A 20,546-nucleotide genomic window follows, 5' to 3' on the forward strand; every position below is an offset into this window, starting at 1 on the left:
AATTTAGGAATGTTTGTTTGTTGCTCTAATTCAAGCTCCAACATACTCCAACAGCACACGAAAACACCTGTCAGCAAGGCACAGCTGCATGTCCACAACACGGACACAACTGTGTGACCCTCAGACACCACGGCTATGAACTCTTACTGAGCGGCTTGTACAGTGCTTCCAACGTAAGCACACAGGGTGGCAAGTGGCGAACTTGTCAGACGTCCTATGTAGCCAAATGTTCTTTTTTCCCCACCTTTTATGCAGATGGGAAGAGAGCTGGGGAAAAATGGGGCGGGGGTCAGAACCTAAGCTGCAGTCAGAGGTGATTGCTTATGGGCCAGCAGCAACTATTTCCTGCTCACTATTTTCTTACATGAACCCCTGTGTCAATGACTTCGTTCTCTTTTCATAATAACAAGTATTTTGAGGGCAGATCACCATGAGTATATAGCTAAATTGCAGAATTTTTTGTAGGTAATTCTTTTATTTTTCTAACTTGTGAGAAAAATGCAGATATAGTAAATGTGGTTATATATTTTGAACTCTTATTATTCTTTAACTTGCTAATAATTCATTAAATTTAAACATTAAATACAAACTAATATTTCTAATAGTTGCCTAATAACTAATGAAGAGGGATGGCAGTGTGAATACGCTCCAGAGTTTTGTTTTTCTCTAATTCCTTCCCTCATCCAGCAGATAGTAACTGAACTTCTTCTGTAACTGACCAGGAACCAAGCTAGCTATTAGGGATAAACTGTAAATGAATGAGATCCTGGCCCCCAGGCAGTTTCTTTCATTGAAGGCACCTGTATGAATTCTAGAGTCCAAACTGCACTATTTCCAGACCACCTTCCTCCCTGTATTCAACAGTAGAGTTGTTCTGTCGTCTCTGTCCCCCGCAGAGACATTTGATGTTCAGTTAGGCAGTGGCCCGTGAGAGCCATCCTTCAATCATACATGACCAAATAAATACCCCTGGGAAATGAAATGTACTAGCCAGTCCGGGAAGACAGCTGGGGTCAAAGGTGGGGAGCGGGTAGGAGGAAGGCAGATGTGCCTCGATTTGAGGGTGATCAACGTTGGAAGGGACTCTACGGTCAGTACACATTTACCATCGACATCATTAACATAAACTTGCTCTTAGAGCTTGAAAAAAGTTAAGTTTTAATTCTGAATATTCGTTCTTTACGAGGTTTTTGTCTCTAGTCCTTTTCTTAAACATATTGTTATTAAGTTTTAAGCCTTTTTTAATTTCGTGAAGGCAAAAAGAGGAAACCTAATGAAGACATGTCTATGTAAAATAAAATAAAAACGTTAAGTTTTAAGGATGATGTTTAATTTTAAGGATGCAGGTTGGTTCCGGTGCAGCCAGGCGGAACATCCTCCCCCAAAAGGCGCAGGAGGAGGCCGGCGCGCGCATTCCGGCGAATTTTGAGCCCCGCCGCCCGCCGTCCGCGGTCACGTGCCGGCCTCTGAGGCCGCGTTGATCACTGGGGGCGACTCCGCCGGGCGCCGGGCAGGAAGGGAGGCGGCCGCCGCGGCATTCTTAAAGGGACCTGCGAGAAGGCGACGGGTGCGGACGACCGGAAGGAAAATGGTGAGTTTTCCCTGGGAGGGCGGAGGCTGGAAGCTGGGCCAGCCATTCAGCCGGTCGTGCCTGTTTTCCGGAGCCGGCCGCGGCGGGCGGCGCCCGGGGTGGGCCTGCGACCGCTTCCGCCCAGCTGCGGGCAGCGCCCCTGGCTAGAGACGTGGCCTCGGCCCGGCCGCCGCCGCCGCCGCGCGGGGAAGGCGGCCTCCTCCAGCCAGGCCCGGGGAAGACCCGCAGCGTGGGCCCGGGGGCCGGCGTGCGGCCGCGGGCGGGGCGAGGGTCCGGGCCCTTCCGGTGGGGGGCTCCGGCTCCCGAGCTGCGGGTGGGAGCGGCGGGCCGGCCCCCGGGAAGGCTCCCGAACGCCGGCTTCCCTGCCAGGCCGCGGCCTCCAACACCTTCCCGTTCGAGGGCATCGAATCTCTCCGCCTCGCCTCAGTTTCTTTCTGGTTTTTTTTTTTTTTGCTCTTTCCTTGGCTTTTCATTGAGGATTTCTTCTTATCTTTGCTTTCTTGCCGTCGGAAACCTTTTGATTCAAAGGCTTTGACCCTGGGCCTTAAAGTAATTGTCGTAAGCTTTAGTTTTGCTAGGTGTGGGAGCTTTGGCTTCCATTCTTGCATGGAATGAACCCAAGGATAAAAATAAAACCTATAGTTAAATCAGCTACCATCAAAGATCTTCTGGATACATTCCCTCATCTGTTAAAATAAGTTTTAATTTCATTAAAAACAGCAGCAACAAAAACAATGACCACCCCCAGCCCGCTTCTATCGAAGAGATTTTTTCGTGGTCACTAAAGCCAGTGGTCTCTTCAGTTTTTATCTTTTCTGACCTTTCAGCTGCTTTCCAGGGTGTTGATTCTCTCTCCTTTTTGGAGCATTCTCTTCCGTTAATTCTTTCCCCTTGGCTTCTGGACGCAGAGCTCTTGGTTTTCTTCTTGCTTCTCCTGTTGGTCCATCTGTCTGCTTTGCGGGTTATTCCCCATTCCCACGACAGAACACGTAGGAGTCCCATACTGCATCCTAATCCTTCATTTTCCATTCTGTATTTTCATCTACATTCATGACTTCACTTAACACCTGTATTCAGATGACTCGTGAATTTGTAGCTGAGATCTTGCTTCTGCAATCCAGTTCAGATCTGTATGTTGCACTGTTTAGTTACCATTCCCTGACAATCCTTTCCCTTCTTGGGTGCCTCAAAGCCACCTCCATTTGCCCAAAATAGAACTCGTGCTCTTTCCCCAAACGTGGCATTCTCTCCATGTTTGTAACTTTTGAAAGTTTGTGCCGTTCAGTCTGTTATACCAGCCAGGAACCTAATAGTCATCTTGTTAACTCTTTTTTTTTTTTCCTTTATCCATCCTCCAGCCCCTGCATCATGCACCAGCTCCTTTGTAGTGGTTAAGAGAGTGGATTAGGAGAGGTTGCCTGGGTTGAATCCTGGCTGTATTACCTGTGTGACTTTGGAAAACATATTTAACTTTCCTAAGCTTAGTTTCTTGTAAAATAGGTATAATAAAAGTACCCATCTCATGGAATTGGTTTGAGCATGCAGGTAAATCCATGGGAAGGACGTAACTGTCTGATGCATGTTTTTTGTTAGCACTGTTCACATACTTCTCTTTATCCTCATCACCATGCTTTCTAAGCTACTTTTTCATTTCTCATCTGGACTAATCTTGCCAGTTAACTAATCTTGTTGTGTTCATCCTGCCTCTCTGCCTAGTTACCTGCACATCACACAGCAGATGCGATCTTTTGCAAACATGTCATGTTGCCCTTCCCTACCTTGCCTAAAACACCTTCGTGGCTTCCCTTTGTTTATAGGATAGAAACCGAAATACAGTCTTTCCTTGATATCCTGAGGAAATATCAAGGGCCTGTACCCGGGAGATTCCAAGCAGTTGGTTCCAGGGTCCCCCATGGTTAGCAAAATACACAGTTGCTCTAGTCCCTTATATAAAATGGCATAGTATTTCCATATAACCAAGTACATTCTCCAGTATACTTTAAGTCTTCTGTAGATTACTTACAATACCTAAACACAATGTAAATACTATATGAATAGCTACACTGTGTTGGTTTTCTAGTTTGTATTGCTTTCTCTTGTATTGGTTCCCCACCACTGTCACCTGTCTCCCTCTGCCACCTGGCTAGAGAGCTCTGGAGTCACAGCTCACAGCAACCTCAAACTTTTGGGCCTAAGTGATCCTCCTGCCTCAGCCTCCTGAGTAGCTTGGACTACAGGAGCCCACCACGATGCCCAGCTAATTTTTCTGTTTTTAGTAGAGATGGGTCTTGCTTTTGCTCAGGCTGGTCAACTCCTGACCTCAGGTGGTCCACCTAGCTTGGCCTCCCAGAGTGCTAGGATTATAGGCTATGGTACCTGGTCCCCCAAATATTTTCTGTCCTCTGTTGGTTGAATCCACTGATGCAGAACAAAGTGATATGGAGAGCTGACTGTGAGCACTGGGCCCTGTGTGGTCCAGCCCGTTGTCTGCACTTGAGTCACGTTGGCCTTTTCATCATCCTGCATGTGGCTTGCTCACTTTAATCAGAAGGTCTCTGGACAGGTTCTTCAGATGCCTTTTCAGGGATACCCTCTGTAACCTTGTTCTTCACCAGTCATGATGAAGGGTTCACAGTGTATCTTTCCTTTCTAGCCCTTTCATAGGTATAGTTGGTGTATTGTAGCCAGATTACTTTAGTTTTCTACTAAACTGATGTAAGCTCCTCCAGGACAGGGATGTATCTGTCATTTACTTTTTATGTTGATTGTGCTCCTGGCCCTTAGCATGATGCTGGCACTCATTAAATGTTCGTTGTCTGGATAAACCAATCAACCAACACTTGAGCTTGACACTGCACTGTACTTTGTGTGACATTTACCATAGTGAGTTGTTTTTATGCTCATGCTTGAGTGCTGCTGACTGTAAGCATAGTTGGCTGAGCCTGAGTCCTTTATTGAGTTGTTTCTGTGCTCGTGCTTGAGTGCTGCTGACTATGAGCAATTAGAGGTGGCTGAGCCTGAGTCCTTTTGTTGAGTTTTTATGCTCATGCTTGAGTGCTGCTGACTGTAAGCAATTAGTTGGCTGAGCCTGAGTCCTTTCTCTTGTAGAAAGGAATTTTTGGCCTTATTGTGGTATTGGGAGGGACAAAAATGCAAAGATGAGCTATAAAAATTAAATCACAGCATATTTTTGCTTGGTTTCTGATCCTTACAACATGAAGCTTGTGTAAGCAGCTGTATCAGAACTGGAAGAGAAGACTTTCATGGTAAATTAGTCTTTTCCTAAACAAAAACTTTGAATACTTGTTAGTTTTGCTAATGGGTGAAGTCAGACTGACTGCATGTTGTTCTTTACTTTTATGTGTGATTTAAGTTTTACTGGTATCAAAAAAAGGGAAAGAAGGATTTTTATGTGCTTGCTTGCAGTAATACATTGTACCAGTAAAAGAAGAATGCTTTTGATCATTTTCTTGCCAGATTTCTGGGGGAGGTTCTGTAACATTTCTTGCTAATTTCTTAAAGATTCTTTTACCTTTTATGTATTTTCTCTGGTTTTGCTTTTGTACATTCTTTCCTTTCCCTTTTTTGCTGCATAATTGTCTCTATGATGGGTACATGTGATATTCTGATGCATGCATGCAGTGTGTAATGATCAAATCAGGGTAATTAGGGTAGGTCTCAAAACATTTATTCTTTCATTTTGTTGAGAACACAAATTGCCCAGCTGTTTTGAAATTTACAGTAAATGATTATTAACTGTAGTCCCCATACTGTGCTATTGAATGGTAGAACTCAGTCCCTTCTAACTATTTTTATACCATTTCACCAGCCTCTTTCCGTGGGCCCACCCCCTGCCCTTCCCAGCCTCTGTAGCTCTCACTCTGCTCTGTCTTCATGAGACCAGCCTCTTTAGCCCCCACATGTGAATGGAGCACATGCTGTTGATCTTCTTGTGCCCAGCTCATTTCACTTAACACAGTGGCCTCCCTTTTAATCCATGTTGCTGTAAGTGACAGGATTTCATTCCTTTTTATGTCTGAATAATATTCCATTGTGTGTATATATCATGTTTTATCTGTTCATCTGTTCATGGACGCTTAGGTTTTTCCAAGTCTTGACTGTTGTGAACAGCACTCCATAAACATGGGAGTACAGGTACCTCTTCATATACTAATTCTCCCCCCGCCCTTTTTGTTTCCATGTATACTCAGCAGTGAGATTGCTGGATCACATGGTAAATCTATTTTTAGTTTTTTGCGGTACCCCTATATGGTTTGCCTTAGAGGCTGTCTTAAATTACATTACATCAGCAGTGTACAAGTGTTCCCCTTTCTCTGCATCCTGGCCAGCATTTGTTTTCTTTTTTGAGATAGTCTCCCTCTGTCACCGTGGGTAGAGTGGCAACAGCACACAACGACCTCAGTCTCTTAGACTGAAGTAAACCTCTTGCCTGAGCCTCACCAGTAACTGGGACTTTAGGAACCTGCCATAATACCCACCTGATTTTTCTATTTTTAGTACAGATGGCTCTTATGCTTGCTCAGGCTGGTCTTGAACTCCTGAGCTTAGGTGATCTACCTGCTTGGGCCTCCCAGAGTGCTGGGATTACAGGTGTGAGCCGCTGCACCAGGCCTAATTTTTTCTTTTTGAAAATAGCTGTTTTAACTGGGAAGAGATTATATCTCAGTGTGGTTTTAATTTGTATTTCTCTGATGATTAGTGATGTTGAACATTCTCTCATGTGAGTATGCCCACGTTTGAATGTCTTCTTTTCAGGAATATATATTCAGGCCATTTGCCCATTTTTAAACTGGTTTTTTTGTTGCTGTTGAGTTGTTTCAGTTTCTTATATAAGGGTGCTATATGTATGTATATACACACACACACACACACACCCCGCACACATACTTTCTAGGAAAAGAAAAAACTGTATTCGATTTTTAATACTCCAGCCATGTTTGACTTCTGCAATTACAAGAGGTGTTCAGTGTGACTTGTATTCATTTTGTGTTACTGGTATATAGTGAATATTACAATTTTAGTAGTTTTTTTTTAGATACAGAGTCTAATTTTGTTGCCCTCGGTAGAGTGCTGTGGTGTCACAGCTCACAGCAACCTCCAGCTCTTGGGCTTAGGCGATTCTCTTGCCTCAGCCTTCCGAGTAGGTGAGACTACAGGCGCCTGCCACAACTCCTGGTTATTTTTTATTGCAGTTTGGCCGGGGCCAGGTTTGAATCTGCCACCCGCAGTATATGGGCTAGCGCCCTACCCAGTGAGCCACAGGTGCCGCCCAGTTTTTTTCTTCTTAAACTGTGTATACACTTTTTGGTACCCTATGTATGTCCTGGTTATTGACCCTTGTTGGATGGGTACTCTGCATATATTTTCTCCCCTTCTGTATGTTTTCTCTTTGCTCTGTTGATTGTTTCCTGTGTTTTGCAGAAGTTCTTTTTAGCTTGATGTGATCCCATTTGTCTCTTTTTATTTTTGTTGCTTATGTTTTTGAGGTCTCACCCCAAAAAGTCTTTATTTTATTTTTTAACTTTTTTTTAAGACAGAGTCTCACTATGTCACCCTTGGTAGAGTGCTGTGGTATCATAGCTCATAGCAACCTCAAACTCTTGGGCATAAGAGATTCTCTTGTCTTGGCCCCCAAGTAGCTGGGACTACAGGCACCCGGCTATTTTTCTGTTGCAGTTGTCGTTGTTTAGCTGGGCTGGGCTTGAACCTGCCAGCCTCAGTGTATATGGCCAGCACCCTATCTACTGAGCTATGAGCGCAGCCCCTTGCCCCTCAAAAAATCTTTGCCCAGACCCAGACCCACATCCTGAAGTGCCTCCTCCTAGTAGTTTCAATCATTAATACATTCTGCATTGATTTGTGTGTGGTGATGAGGGGTCTGTTGTCATTCTTCTGCATATGGATATCCAGTTTTTGCAGCACCATTTATCCAGTGCGTCCTTTCTCCATTACATGCTTTTGGCACTCTTGTTGAAAATGACTTAGCTGTAAATACGTGGATTTACTTTTGGGTTCTCTGTTCTGTTCCATTGGTTTTGTGTCTCTTTTTTGCCAGTGTCATGCTGTTTGGGATACTGTTGCTTTATAATATATTTGGAAGTAGTGAGATGTCTCCAGCTGTGTTCTTTTTACATAGGATTGTTTTGGTTATTTGGGGTCTTTTGTAGTTCCATACAAATTTTAGGCTCTTTTTCTATTTTTATGTTTTGATAGAGACTGTATTGAATCTGCAGCTCACTTTGGACAGTTTAAGTCTTATAATTTATAAGCAAGGGATCTTTCTACTTTCTGTGTGTCCTCTTTACCTCTTTAAACTCTTTCAACAGCATTTTATAGTTTTCATTGTAAAGATCTTTATTTATTTTTGTAGCTATTATAAATGAAATTATTTTCTTGATTTCTGTTTTGGATTGTTTGCTGTTGGTGTATAACCCTTACACATATAAATGCTACTGACTTTTTTTTTTTGAGACACAGTCTCTCACTTTGTCACCTTCAGTAGAGTGCCATGGCGTCATAGCTCACAGCAACCTCAAGCTCTTGGGTTTAAGTGATTCTCTTGTCTCAGCCTCTCCAGTAGCTGGGACTATAGGTGCCCACTGCAATGCCCGGCTATTTTAGGGACGGGGTCTTGTTCTTGCTCGGGCTAGTCTTGAACTCCTGAGCTCAAGCATTTCTTCCCAGAGTGCTAGGATTACAGGCATGAGCCTCTGTGCCCTGCCTTATGCTACTGACTTTTTAATTTTTATTTTGTTTTCTCCAACTTTACTGAATTCTTTTATCTGTTCTAAAAGTTCTTTGGTAGAGTCTTCAAGATTTTTTTAAAGTATGAGATCATATTGTTGGTGAACAAAGATGGTTTGACTAATTCCTTCTAATTTGGATGCCTTTTATTTATTTCTTTTCCCTAATTGTTCTGGGTAGACCTGCTAGTACTATGCCGAGTAGGGGTAAAGGTGGGCGGCATCCTTTTCTTGTTCAGTTCTTAAAGGAGGGGGTTTCAGCTTTTCCCATTCAAAATGGTGTTAGCTGTGGGTTTGTCATATATGGCTTTTATTGTTTTGAGATATGTTACTTCTATACCCTGGTTTGTTGAGGGTTTTATCATGAAGGGATGTTGAATTTTACTGAATGCTTTTTCAGCATCTGTTGAAATGATCATGTGATTTTTGTTCTTGATTCTGTTCATGTGGTATCCCATGGATTGATTTGCACATATTAAACCATCCTAGCATCTCTGTGATGAGTCTCAGTTGGTCATGCAGAACAGTCTTTTTGATGTGTTCTTAGGTCCCGTTTGCTCGTGTTTTGCTGAGGGTGTTTACACCCACGCTCAGCAGTGACGCTGGCCTGTGGTTTTCTGCCTTTGTTGCATCCTTGTCTGGTTTTGGCATCAGGGGAATGCATCTCCTTAGTCATTTAAGTTATAAAATGTCATTGGTCCTTACTCTCATAGTTGATTATTTACACTTTTGTTATTTACCCCCACAACTGTGAGACCCCAAAATGAACCAAGTTTTTGCTAATTGCAAGTGCAATGAGATGACTTTCGTATTCTTCCTGCACATTACGAAAATATGATACTTGCCTTTTTTTCTTACAGTGCAGGGTGATCCTTGACTTCTCCCATATTCTTCCCTACCCTCCACTTCTGAGGAAATTGCACATTATTATACTTCTAGTTTTTAAGACGTTTATTAGCCAAAGAACAGATAAAATTTACCTTGCATGTGTAAGATGAACAAATGTGTATGGCTGAATAGTTCAGATCCCAAGGTTAGTCAGTTCTAAAGTTCTCTTAAGTATGCACGTGGGGTTTTAATGCTTTCATTTAATTGACATTTGGTGAATGTCAGTTTACCCTTTTTAAAGTTGTTAGGTTTTATAACTTTAACATGTACATATATTGAAGTCATGGTATTTTATATGTGATTTTTTTCTTCTTTTATAGAGTGAGTCTTTGGTGGTTTGTGATGTTGCTGAAGATTTAGTGGAAAAGCTGAGGAAATTTCGTTTTCGCAAAGAAACGAACAATGCTGCCATTATAAGTAAGCTAAAAGTGATCGTCTCAGAGTTACATGGTCTCAGTTTGCATTTTCTTATTTACATTGAATAAACTGAACATTGTTGGGCATAGAACTTTAGAAAGTAATGTTGTCTCTTTAGTTTCACACTCCTCCCCCAAAGATCATTTTTCAAAATAAGTAACAGCTAATTCTAGTGTCACAGAACAGAGGCAGAGTGTCCTCCTGCTTCCCCATGGTTCTCTCAGTCCCCTGCACAGTTCTAGATTTTTCTTGGTCCCCTGGGGAATGAGGATTCTTGTCTGTGGTCACCTATCCAACTCCATCCTTCTCGGGGGACTTAAAAATAGCCTGACCATTCATCTTCAACCAGAAATCTTTGCTTCTGCTGGGTGCAGTGGCTCACGCCTGTAATCCTAGCATTCTGGAGACCGAGATGGGTGGATCGCCTAAGCTCAAGGATTTGAGACCAGCCTGAGCCAGAGCGAGACCTTGTCTCTAAAAATAGCTAGGTGTTGTGGTGGGTGCCTATAGTCCCAGCTACTCGGTAGGCTGAGTCAAGAGAATCACTTGAGCCCAAGAATTGGAGGTTGCTTAAAGCTACAATGTCACGGCACTGTACCCAGGGTGACCAAAAAAAAAGGAAGAGAAAGCTTTGCTTCTACCTTACCTTCTACCTTACCATGGTGAAGTTCAACATTATGTATAAAGAGGCTTAGGGGCTTACTCCAGTTCTAGACCTGAACTCTCGTTTCATACAGAGTGCTTTTAAGTGTTACTGTCCTCTGAAAATGGAAGGAAGGATTTGCATGTCACCTCTTTCACCGTGAGCTCTATCTGACCTCTGAAGATTTTTCGCACATTAGTAGGTAATATTAACATGTGTGTAGTGATCTAGAAAGGTGAAAGGAGATGAGAGGGTGCAGGTGTAAAACTCTGTATAGACAGCACTGAACAGAGATGCACCAGCAGATGCGACTTACCAGAGTGACAGCTTGTCACGAGTCTGGTGTTATTACAAGTAAATACTATGACGTCAGTGTACAGTTCTGAGAAGTGAAACTGTCTGTCAGTGCCTTTTTACTGCAGAAGATAAAGCTATTTGAGATTTTATTGTATCTCAAGGAATTACCATGAAATGAGTACAGAACCAAACGTGGTCAACAGACTAATGGGGTGGAAATGAGACATAGATATTTAAAGTTACTGTGATTGGCTTTGGGTTTTATTAGATAGATACCACTGCCGCTTGGGTATTTACTTTCTCAGAATGGAACACACCACGAAATCCTCACTCTGTAGGAGGGGGGAATTTCGAAGTTTCTTCATCCTGATCCTGGGTCCACTTTTTCCTCTCAGTTCTAACGGTGTTGTGTAGATAGATACCAGTCTCAATCACAGTTAACCCTTTCAGACTGTTTTCTGATTATTTAGGAAGTTATGTTTGAGTTACAAAGTTCTTCATATACACAGGAAATACCAGGAGTTGACATAGAGTTCTAAATAAGCAAACCAGGTCTTGGAAATTGTGAGTAACAGCTTTTGAAAGCCAGCTGCTTAAAAAGCAGAACTGGCTAATAGATCATAAATTAAAACTGCAACTGAATTGTGTACATGTGTTTCTTGATGTTTTAATTTTAGATGCCCCCCAAAAGGCTGAGACTCTGTGAGTTGGGTAGATCCAGATCACATTACGCTCACAGTTTATATTTTTATTTGTTTATATTTTATTTTATTTTAGTGAAGATTGACAAAGATAAACGCCTGGTGGTGCTGGATGAGGAGCTTGAGGTTTGTTCACTGAATTAAATACCATTTTATAGTTAAGCAATTTCTGTTACTCCAAAGACACTGTTATTTACATGTACTTCTAAAATGAGTTCTGATGCTTCTTTAAATACATACTCATTATGCATGAAAAGCATGTGCTAATTAATGATAAAATATTGTGTTGCTAACTTAATTACCTTCTTTAATGAAATGCAGTGTAATAACTGGTAGAAGTTAGGGCTATACGCCCAGTAAGAAGTGAGTCAACTTTGTAACTTGATTCTAAATTGCTTAGCTAGTAATTAAAATCTAAACCCCTGCAACTTCAGTGTTTGGTTTGACAAGTTAAGTAACTAATTTAGAGTAAAAAGAAATTAATTTTCTTTTCTGAAACTAGACACTGTTTCCTCTCTAAGGTGTCAGCTTATGCCATCCAGGGTTTCCTGGCACTGGAGTGTGGCACAGGTTCTGCCTTGCAGCCCCATGCCTGGTTCATCAATGGAACCAGACCGAGTGGCTGCAGGCTGTGATGGGACTGAGAGTTGAGTGACTCCAGTTTCTGTGCGATTTAGTGAAATGCAGTTTGAATGTGTGGTGGGTAGTAATGAATCTATAACTGAGTAGAATGGGTGCTGGGTGTTTCTCTTAAGGACTTACGGTAAGGAAAGGTTTAAAGTTGCTTTCTCTGTGTTGCCAGGGCATTTCACCAGATGAACTTAAAGATGAACTACCTGAACGACAACCTCGATATCCTTGTCTTGGTGCTTTAAAAGATTTGTTTCTTTACTGGTCAGAATTTCATTTATGGGCTCATTTGTTAAGCTTTTGTAAGACAAACGGTTTAAAAGTTACCTTTCCATGTCATGATCACAGACAAAATACATAGGCGTATGTTGAACTAAGGGAGGAGAAAAGTTGATGTATTAGTGGGATGAATCATTTTTGTAAACAGTTCTGTTTATTATATAATGTATGTACAATAAAAATTCGTTAAGAAAAATCTAAATTTAAAAACATTTCTTTTTGGGAGATTGTATGATTTTATAACTTATCTTTGGGGCCCATTTGTAATTTCAAAGAAAGATAATGAAAAGTGGAGGTGTGGCCTGAATCAGTAGGACAGTGCTCTCGGGGGGATGGGGGGTCGGGGGGTGGTTGGTGAGCACCAGCCTCAGAAAACAGTAACTGTAGTTTCTTTAACTTGAGAAAAACCTTCATAGTGTATAGTTACAAATATCAACATGATGATGGGAGAGTTTCATATCCTCTGTGCTTTATTTTCTCCAGTCCTGTTGGTAAGTAAATTTCTTTAAATTATGTATATTTGGCTCTTAATCCAGTTAAACTTTTTATACTAGGAAAATTTCATGCTACTTTTAAAGGTGAAAGGTGTTGAATAATGTAAATTGAGGAGGGTGCGTCCTTGTAAGAAGTTACTGTAAAACATCATCTCTGTACTTAGAACTTGTTTTTTTCCATAGGATAAATTCTTAAAGATGCAATTGTTGAGTCAAATCATATATATATTTTAAGGATGTTGAAATGAAATGACATTTTTAGATATCAGAAGTATATTTCCTTACATATTTTAATGTTTATAAGTATGTAAACTTCATATATAATCATGATACATGTTTATGTTAATCTTCTAAATGGTAATTACCAGTGATGTGCCTATAACCTTGAAAGTGGTGCCAGGGCAGCTTACACTGGGTGTTAAAGTGGGTTATTGGCATTTAAGGACGCTGTTATCAGCAGAACTGCTACTACGACTGTCAAGCCCACAATAAAGACTTAGTGGATTCTTCCTGAACATTGTTATTTGTGTCATTTACTTAGCACTTAAAAGATACTGCAGTATATTTTTAATTTAGTATGTATGCAGAATGTAACTTCCTTTCAGAACAGATTTCCCAGCCTGCTGGGCCATCTATGCCAAAACCAGTATACCAAAACCAATACACCAAAACCATTATACCAAAACCTTATGTTTTAGGCATCCATAAAATTAATATTGATAGTGTCAAAATTAAGATAATGCTGAAAAGTTTTTAAGTGTTTGTAAGACTTGAAAAGTCAGGCTCTGTAGAGGCCTCGGGTTGCTTATTTTTGCTGACCCATAGACTTGTTTGTTTATAATTTAGCTGTGTCTCTTTGTGCAGGCCGCATGCAGTACGTAAGACTCACAATACAACCTGTGCACATGCTGTACATTTAGGAGCAAAGAAAATCCTGACTGTCATTTTAAAAACTAATAATAATGGAAACCTATCACTTTTTCAAAATTGACATCTCATTTCCACACTAATCTCTTTTCCAGGATGTAAGCCTGAACAACAGATGATGTATGCTGGGAGTAAGAACAAGCTAGTCCAAACAGCTGAACTCACCAAGGTGGTATTCTATTTGCCTTGCTTGTTGAGACAGTATTTTCCCTTAGTGTGTAGAGCAGTGGCTAAAATAGTCTGAAGGGTCAGTATTTTTAGTGCTGGTGAAGGTTATCATACTAGAGCAGTAAATTAATCAAAGCTTTTTGTTAGTTGGAAATAGACTGATGGAAGTCTGATGAACCAAAATATGTTTTTTGAATGATTAAATTGATTAGAAGAAAGCACATTCTAAATGTAGGCAACTTTCGAAAAACCACTAAGGATTAAATCTATTTAGAGTTCTTTATTTCTTGTAATATAATTTCTGATGGATAAAGGTCCACATGGAGGCTGCTCTGAGCCTTTTACCATAGTCTAAGATGAACCAAGTTTGTGCTGGTTCATTTGTATCACACAGTTAATTGTTTCCCAATATGAAATTAAATTGTTAAGGATATTAATAATGTTAGATATTCTAGATATGAATACTTCCTTTAAGATTTAACATGTTCCTATTGTTTTATGTTATTTTTGAAGGAAAAAGGTTAGGAGAGTTAACTTGCTCTCAAACTTTAACTTGTGCGTATTAGTTTAAGTTATACATTTAAGATTTTGAAATAGAATGTAATTATTACTAACACAGTATGAAACAGCATTTCCTTTCAGGTTTTAAGACTCCGTAGCATCTGTATTTTCCCCTTGAGTGCTTAATCATCCCTCAGGGACTGGAGTGCCCTCTGCTTTCCCTTTGCCCATATGATGGTCCTTGTTTCCAGCACTGTAGAGACACTGCTTTTTCCTTACTTGTACCATAGGAAGACCCTGGCGTTGCTTTGAGGGGGTGGGTAGTTAAAAAGGACCTCTGTTTACTGCCTTGGGTCCTGGGTGTGCCCTAAAGTGCTAGAGTCACATGTTAACAATTTACAAGTTACTTTTACAAATAATCCTGAGTTTTTACAACAGCCTTGTGAGGTTGGTGGTGGTGGTCCCATTCTGGAGACAGAGAAACAGGTTCAGAGGGTGAACGACTTGCCCAGAGTTGCATAACAGTAAATGACAGAGCTATTATTTTAACTCACATCTGGCTCCAAATCCCAGCCTTTCTGCTATGACGCAAAGTCTCTTTCTAGCTGTTATACTTTCTGGGCCTATCTTAATTCACATTCTTGCTGGAGACTTGTAGCTGTGGCCTTTTTTTCCATCCTTATCAGCAGGCTACATCTGGTATTAACATGTGGCACAGCTGTGGAGAACCTCAAGTGTATGTTCCTCTAAGTCCTAACTAGATTGATTTTAGATAGCAATTACTGAGGTGTCTCTGCAGATTTACAGAACTGTTCTTTTAGAATGTTTGTAGATTTGTGCTTTTAAGAGAATTTTGGCTTTCTGCAATCTTTGTTGCTAAACTTTGGTAACAACATTTAGAATTTAAAAGAAATAAAGTATTGCCTCATGATCACTATGAAAAGAAACAGACTTTGGTATAATACTCCATTATATAATATGTTATCTTTTTTTTTTTTTTAAAGAGTGTCAGAGTATGACCTAAGTGTTTTTCCTTAAGGTATTTGAAATAAGAAATACGGAAGACCTAACTGAAGAATGGTTACGTGAGAAACTTGGATTTTTCCACTAATGTGAACTTCTGTGTTTCTGAAGTATTTATGTATTAACATGACCATACTGGAATCAGACATAAATACTTATTTATGCCTAAAAATGCACTGTTACTTACAAGTTTGTTTCCTGCAGTAAAGAAAAATCGTTCATTTGTGCAAAGTTTGAACAAAGAGGAAATCATCTCCATAGTAATGAAACTTGGTGAAGTGTTTCCTTACACTTGTCATTGTTAGGTGGACTGCTTTCTCCAGGGAAGTTTTGCGCTCTGTGACTAATTTCTATAACCTAGAGTTCAGAATTTGTTACTCTTTACAGACACCATTGGAAAGTGGATATTAGATTGTAAGAGACAACAGTTGCCTCCTTTTAACAAATACTGGATATTAGCAGTTTATGTATGAAAATAACACATTATCACATGTCAAATCATTGAAATTAATTTAGGGTCAAAGACTTGAATGACCCTATATTGAGCCATGAGTAATTTACGTAGTGTAACTTGCACTACAAGTACATTTCTCATCAATTCTGTGTCTTCTTTGGTTTCCTGTCTTTTTAAAATCATGTCTGGAAACTGGTTCATCACTCACTCATTCTTAAGATCTGGGAGTTAGATTTAGGTTTTCTTGTTATGGAAAGTAGCATCTTAGTCTTAGAAATTGGTGGGTGGTAACAATCAAGGGCTTCATTCCTGGTTATGTCATTTCTAGATAGTTTTGAATGTAGGTGAATAACACTTTATTTATAAAGCACCTCCTACTGTCCTGTGAACACTAATTACTTTAAATGTGTTGATACTGTGCCTTTGATTTGTTAGCTCTAAAGTTAGTTTAAGACTTTTACACTGCCAGTATTCCAGATTTGGTGAAATTAATACTTTTTTAAAGGGTCCAAGTAAAATAATTTTTTAATGTGTATATCTGAAATTTGTAATAAAATCAACTTCCTATTTTAAAATTCCAGCTATCTGCTTGCATTGGTGAATCACATACATGGCAGTTGAGAATTATGAATTTGGGCGTACTTGTGATTAGTTTTGTGCCATGGGGGGGGAAATTGTTTACCTTAAAACTTTGGCTATAGTTAATAACATTAACTTACCAGTAGAAATCACATTTTACATCCTAAATGTCAGGAGATACATATTCTAGACTGGCAACCTGAGTGGCTACGTCTTGTTAGTTGATGGCATCCTTGGCATAAAGCAGAGATTCTACTACTTGGCACACTTTTAAGAAAATTCAAGTAACTGTTTAACATTAACTTGCTAATAGATCTAGAGGCTCTAAAGACTAACCAATTTTGGTGGGTGAATTCTTTTTTTTTAAGCCAAATTTTATTTGAATTTAAAAACAATGCTTATGAAACTTTAAAAGTTCCAAAGGCCCCAAATTACTGAAGTTCCATACACAGTTACAGGTAGGTGCTGGCTGTGGGTGACCCAGTCCCTAAAGGCTCATTTCTGTGCATTCTCACTCTAGCAAGCTTAACGGTAAAAACGCCTATGGCTGTTATCGTTGATCCACTCAAGTCCAGTGGTTCTCAACCTGTGGGTCGCGACCCACAGGAACTGTATTAAAGGGTTGTGGCATTAGGAAGGTTGAGAACCACTGCACTAGACAAAACCGTGGTGTCAGAGGGGTTCCGTAAAATGAGAACTATTTCCAGAGCCATGACCAATAACCCCAAAGGAACAGGCACTCAGGGAGAGACAAGCATCGTAGCCTAATCCTCAGATCATAAACTTGGACAGGCTGGTCCATTGTGATTTTCTTCTGGTCTTTTGGAGGTTTCCCGGCTATATTGGATACACCTCCTTTTCCAGCACAGGACGCCACTTCAACTTGGTTGGGTTGCTCCGAGCACACCTGTTCAAGTTTGGGTTGTTACTGAATTTGCAATAGAACGCCTGGTATAAAAGCAGCTTTTTAGTTATAAAGTCAGAACTGGTTCCCTGAAACAGCCAGATGCCCTTTAAGATAAAACATCTTTGATGAATTATTATATTGACAATATTTTAGTCATTTCAAAACTAGCAAAGACATTTTTTATGTCGGTGTATTTTTCATTCATGTGTTCTTTTTATTTTTTAGTTTCTGTGCCAACTTCAGTAAAGAGGTAAAGATAGTTGGAGTTTTCACAACATTGACTGGAGCATCTTCTGTCCCCAGCGCTGTTAGGCTTCACTGTTTAGAAGTCAGGAAGCCACGGGAAGTTAGTTGGAGGTGAGGAAGTGTTGGACTGGGTATTTGTTTGGGTTATTGAATGGAAAGGGTCTTTGGTTCCAATCTCCAGAGAGAGAGAAGACTCACCCAGGAAGTTAAAAATTCTTCAGACAGGTACTTTGATAATGGAAATAACTTGTTCTCTGAAGTGCAGATGGAACCGAGTAAGTGGGGTGTCCATTGTTTTGAAGGAAAGAGATGAGAGTGTATGTTGCTGGTTCGCAGCAGTGAGAGGCTGCAGGCGCTGCATGGTGGGTTTTTGGTGAGGTCCTTATTGTGTCTTGCATGTCTAGTTTTTATTTTTTGTTTTTTAATTTGAAAGTCCTCCATGCTGTCAGGTAATATTGACCTGGTATATGTGGCACTCTAGTTCCCCTATTCTTTTAACAGGAGCAGAGAGCTGTGACAGACCATGCTTTCTAAGCTTGCCAGACTCCTTATCAATAGCGTATTTTGCAAGATAACAGCTTGAGGTTCTTCCATCATCAGGACATTCTCATTTCGTATGTCCTATAGAAGATTTCCAAATCCCATGCTTTACAGTGCTCTCAGACAGTTATGTGGATTTCCCTCCCTCTAACTAAATTGTGTGTTCTTTTCAAGTATATTTCCCATTCAATCTCTTTTCTGCCTCCCCTAAATAGTAACTCCAGATTTCATAATGCCAGTCTTTACATTCCATGTCTTTCTGGTACCACCATCCCCTACAGCCTTAAATCTTAATCTTTGTGTCAGCAACTTTTTTTCCCGGGACCCTTCTTCACGGTCTTCTATGTCAACATTAGTTTGAAATTCTTGGCCTTGCAATGTCAAAATAGGACCAACTAACGATCGCAGTATTATTTCGTATAGGCTTTGTGGCAACATAACTGACTTGTGAAGAAAACTGTTCTCAGGTTACTATGCTGAAATTCCAAACTGTCTGAGTTGTGAATAGTAATCACATTGTTCTGGTATTGAAGCAATTACGTTTGGAAAAAAGTTGGTTGACTGTTTCTGTTTGACTTCTAAAATAAATGTTCAAATTGTCTATTTCTAAAAAGTTTACTAAATGCCTAGGGCAGTTGAACATACTCTTGTTTAAGAGGGTGTTGCTAAATTTTTTATTGTCATTATTGAATAATCCGTGTGGCAAAACACTTGTCAGCACTTTTCCCTCCCTTTTTATCTCCTATTTTCAGGAGTCAAACGTAGCCATAAACTGTATTCTTGTCTGACACTTTACGTTTCCAGTTAGGGGAGTTTATTGCCAAATTAAATTTGGCTGTTTGACCCCCACCCACATAGATACTAAGAAGGTGTACTTAGAAAGTGTTTGGACTACTTTTAATAAAACCCCAGTGGTGTTACTAATCCGTACATGGACTAGTGATGAATAGATATTTTCTTAAGAGTTTAAATGCTGATATTTGGTGGAGTAGAGAGTAACTTGTATTCTGTCAGTTCAAGTATTCTTAGTACAGTTGCTTCCCTAATTGTCCAATAGACTGATCATACTGGACTCTATATAGCGTTTGAGCCTTTACAATTCATGTGAAGATGTGCTTCAAACATTTCTGGACAAATCTTTTGTACTTCTGGAAGAATGTAATAAGTAATCTTCTAGGCCATTTAAAACCAAATTGAATATTCTTGAGAAATTTGGTCCCAAATTGAATATTCTTGAGAAATTTGCTTTCCTATTATGCCATTTGACATTTCAAATCAGTAATTATGTTCTTGTAATGTTATGACATGAAGCTTGTGATACAAACTGTATTTTATTGTTTTTTGGAATATAATTCATACATAATTACTTGAATATTGTTTGAGATCACTACCATGTCAGGGCAGTTCCCACTGATTTAGAGGGTCCAACATAATCTCATTCAGGAGGCTTGAAACACGGTGACTCATCTTGTGACAGTTCAGTCGCCGCTTCTCCACTGACACCTGGCACGGCTTCGTGAGCGGTGGCTTTGGTCTCTGCTCGCTCATTCTGCATGTTTATTTTGGACAGTCTTTTGTTAAGCATGGTGCTTGTACTGATTTAAATAAAATGTTAACATGAAAGTTCTTCTGGCTTTTCAGTTTTTACTCGCCTCTTCCCTCTGGAGTTAATGATACCCACCGGGCTTGGTTTGTGTGAACCACACCCTGATCTAGCAGTTTACTCTCATCAGAAAAACTGAAAGGCAAAAAAACCAAAACAGGAATAACCTGGCAGCTTAGTGGAGGAAGAAAATACTGAAATTATAAAAATTTCAGAAGCTTGATCTGATGTTAAAATTATTCATTTATAGAAAATGTCAGTGAATCCTGGTGAAAGCAGAGGGAGTTATTTCAGATGGTGAAATACTTCTGAAGAAATCAAATTGGAGATCTTTTTATTAAGTAGAGTGTGTTTTCATTTATTAAACATTCATTGAAGACCCACACTGTCCCTGAGCTGTGCTACATGGTATGTGTTAATAGCCGTCTGAATGAATACAAACTCCTGGTGCCTACACTGAGTGCAACGTCCTCAGGATTGCAGGTGGTGAAGCACTCACAGTCTGGATCACACCTGAGTGGATATTGCATGTCGTACAGTATTTTTAGCTGTAATGAGGAGGCAGGGAGGCTGCAGATCTTATGGCTGGGCAGTGACAATCCTTTCTCCATGCTGTCTGCTCCCCTGCTGAGGTTATCCTCTTAATTACAGGAAAGGAAAGGCTGAATACCCAGGTCGCATCCAGACCCACCCTGGAGAGCAGACAAAGCAGGGAAAGGATGGGTGTCTGTGAGAGGGAGGGATAGTGGACACTCTAAACTCACGACTATGACTGCACAGTGGTTCACATGGGCAGGTGCACATCCTCTTACCCTGGTATCTGAGGCTGGCCTTGCACAGTGGTTCACACGGGCAGGTGCACATCCTCTTACCCTGGCATCTGAGGCTGGCCCT

General features: G+C 40.3%; 1 protein-coding gene across 1 annotated transcript; it reads left to right on the forward strand.

Moving 5' to 3' along the window:
- The first annotated feature begins 1,421 nt into the window (after positions 1-1,421).
- On the forward strand, positions 1,422-19,675 carry GMFB (glia maturation factor beta). The gene is made up of 7 exons (XM_003792127.3): positions 1,422-1,591; positions 9,564-9,660; positions 11,378-11,427; positions 12,104-12,153; positions 12,619-12,701; positions 13,727-13,800; positions 15,340-19,675. Exons 1-7 carry the CDS (start codon positions 1,589-1,591, stop codon positions 15,409-15,411), a joined length of 429 nt encoding a protein of 142 aa, XP_003792175.1. The 5' UTR covers positions 1,422-1,588; the 3' UTR covers positions 15,412-19,675.
- The last annotated feature ends 871 nt before the right edge of the window (positions 19,676-20,546 follow it).

Source organism: Otolemur garnettii, unplaced genomic scaffold (genome assembly GCF_000181295.1).
Source record: "Otolemur garnettii isolate 467f Iridium unplaced genomic scaffold, OtoGar3 scaffold00054, whole genome shotgun sequence".
In the NCBI taxonomy this organism is placed as follows: Eukaryota; Metazoa; Chordata; class Mammalia; order Primates; family Galagidae; genus Otolemur; species Otolemur garnettii.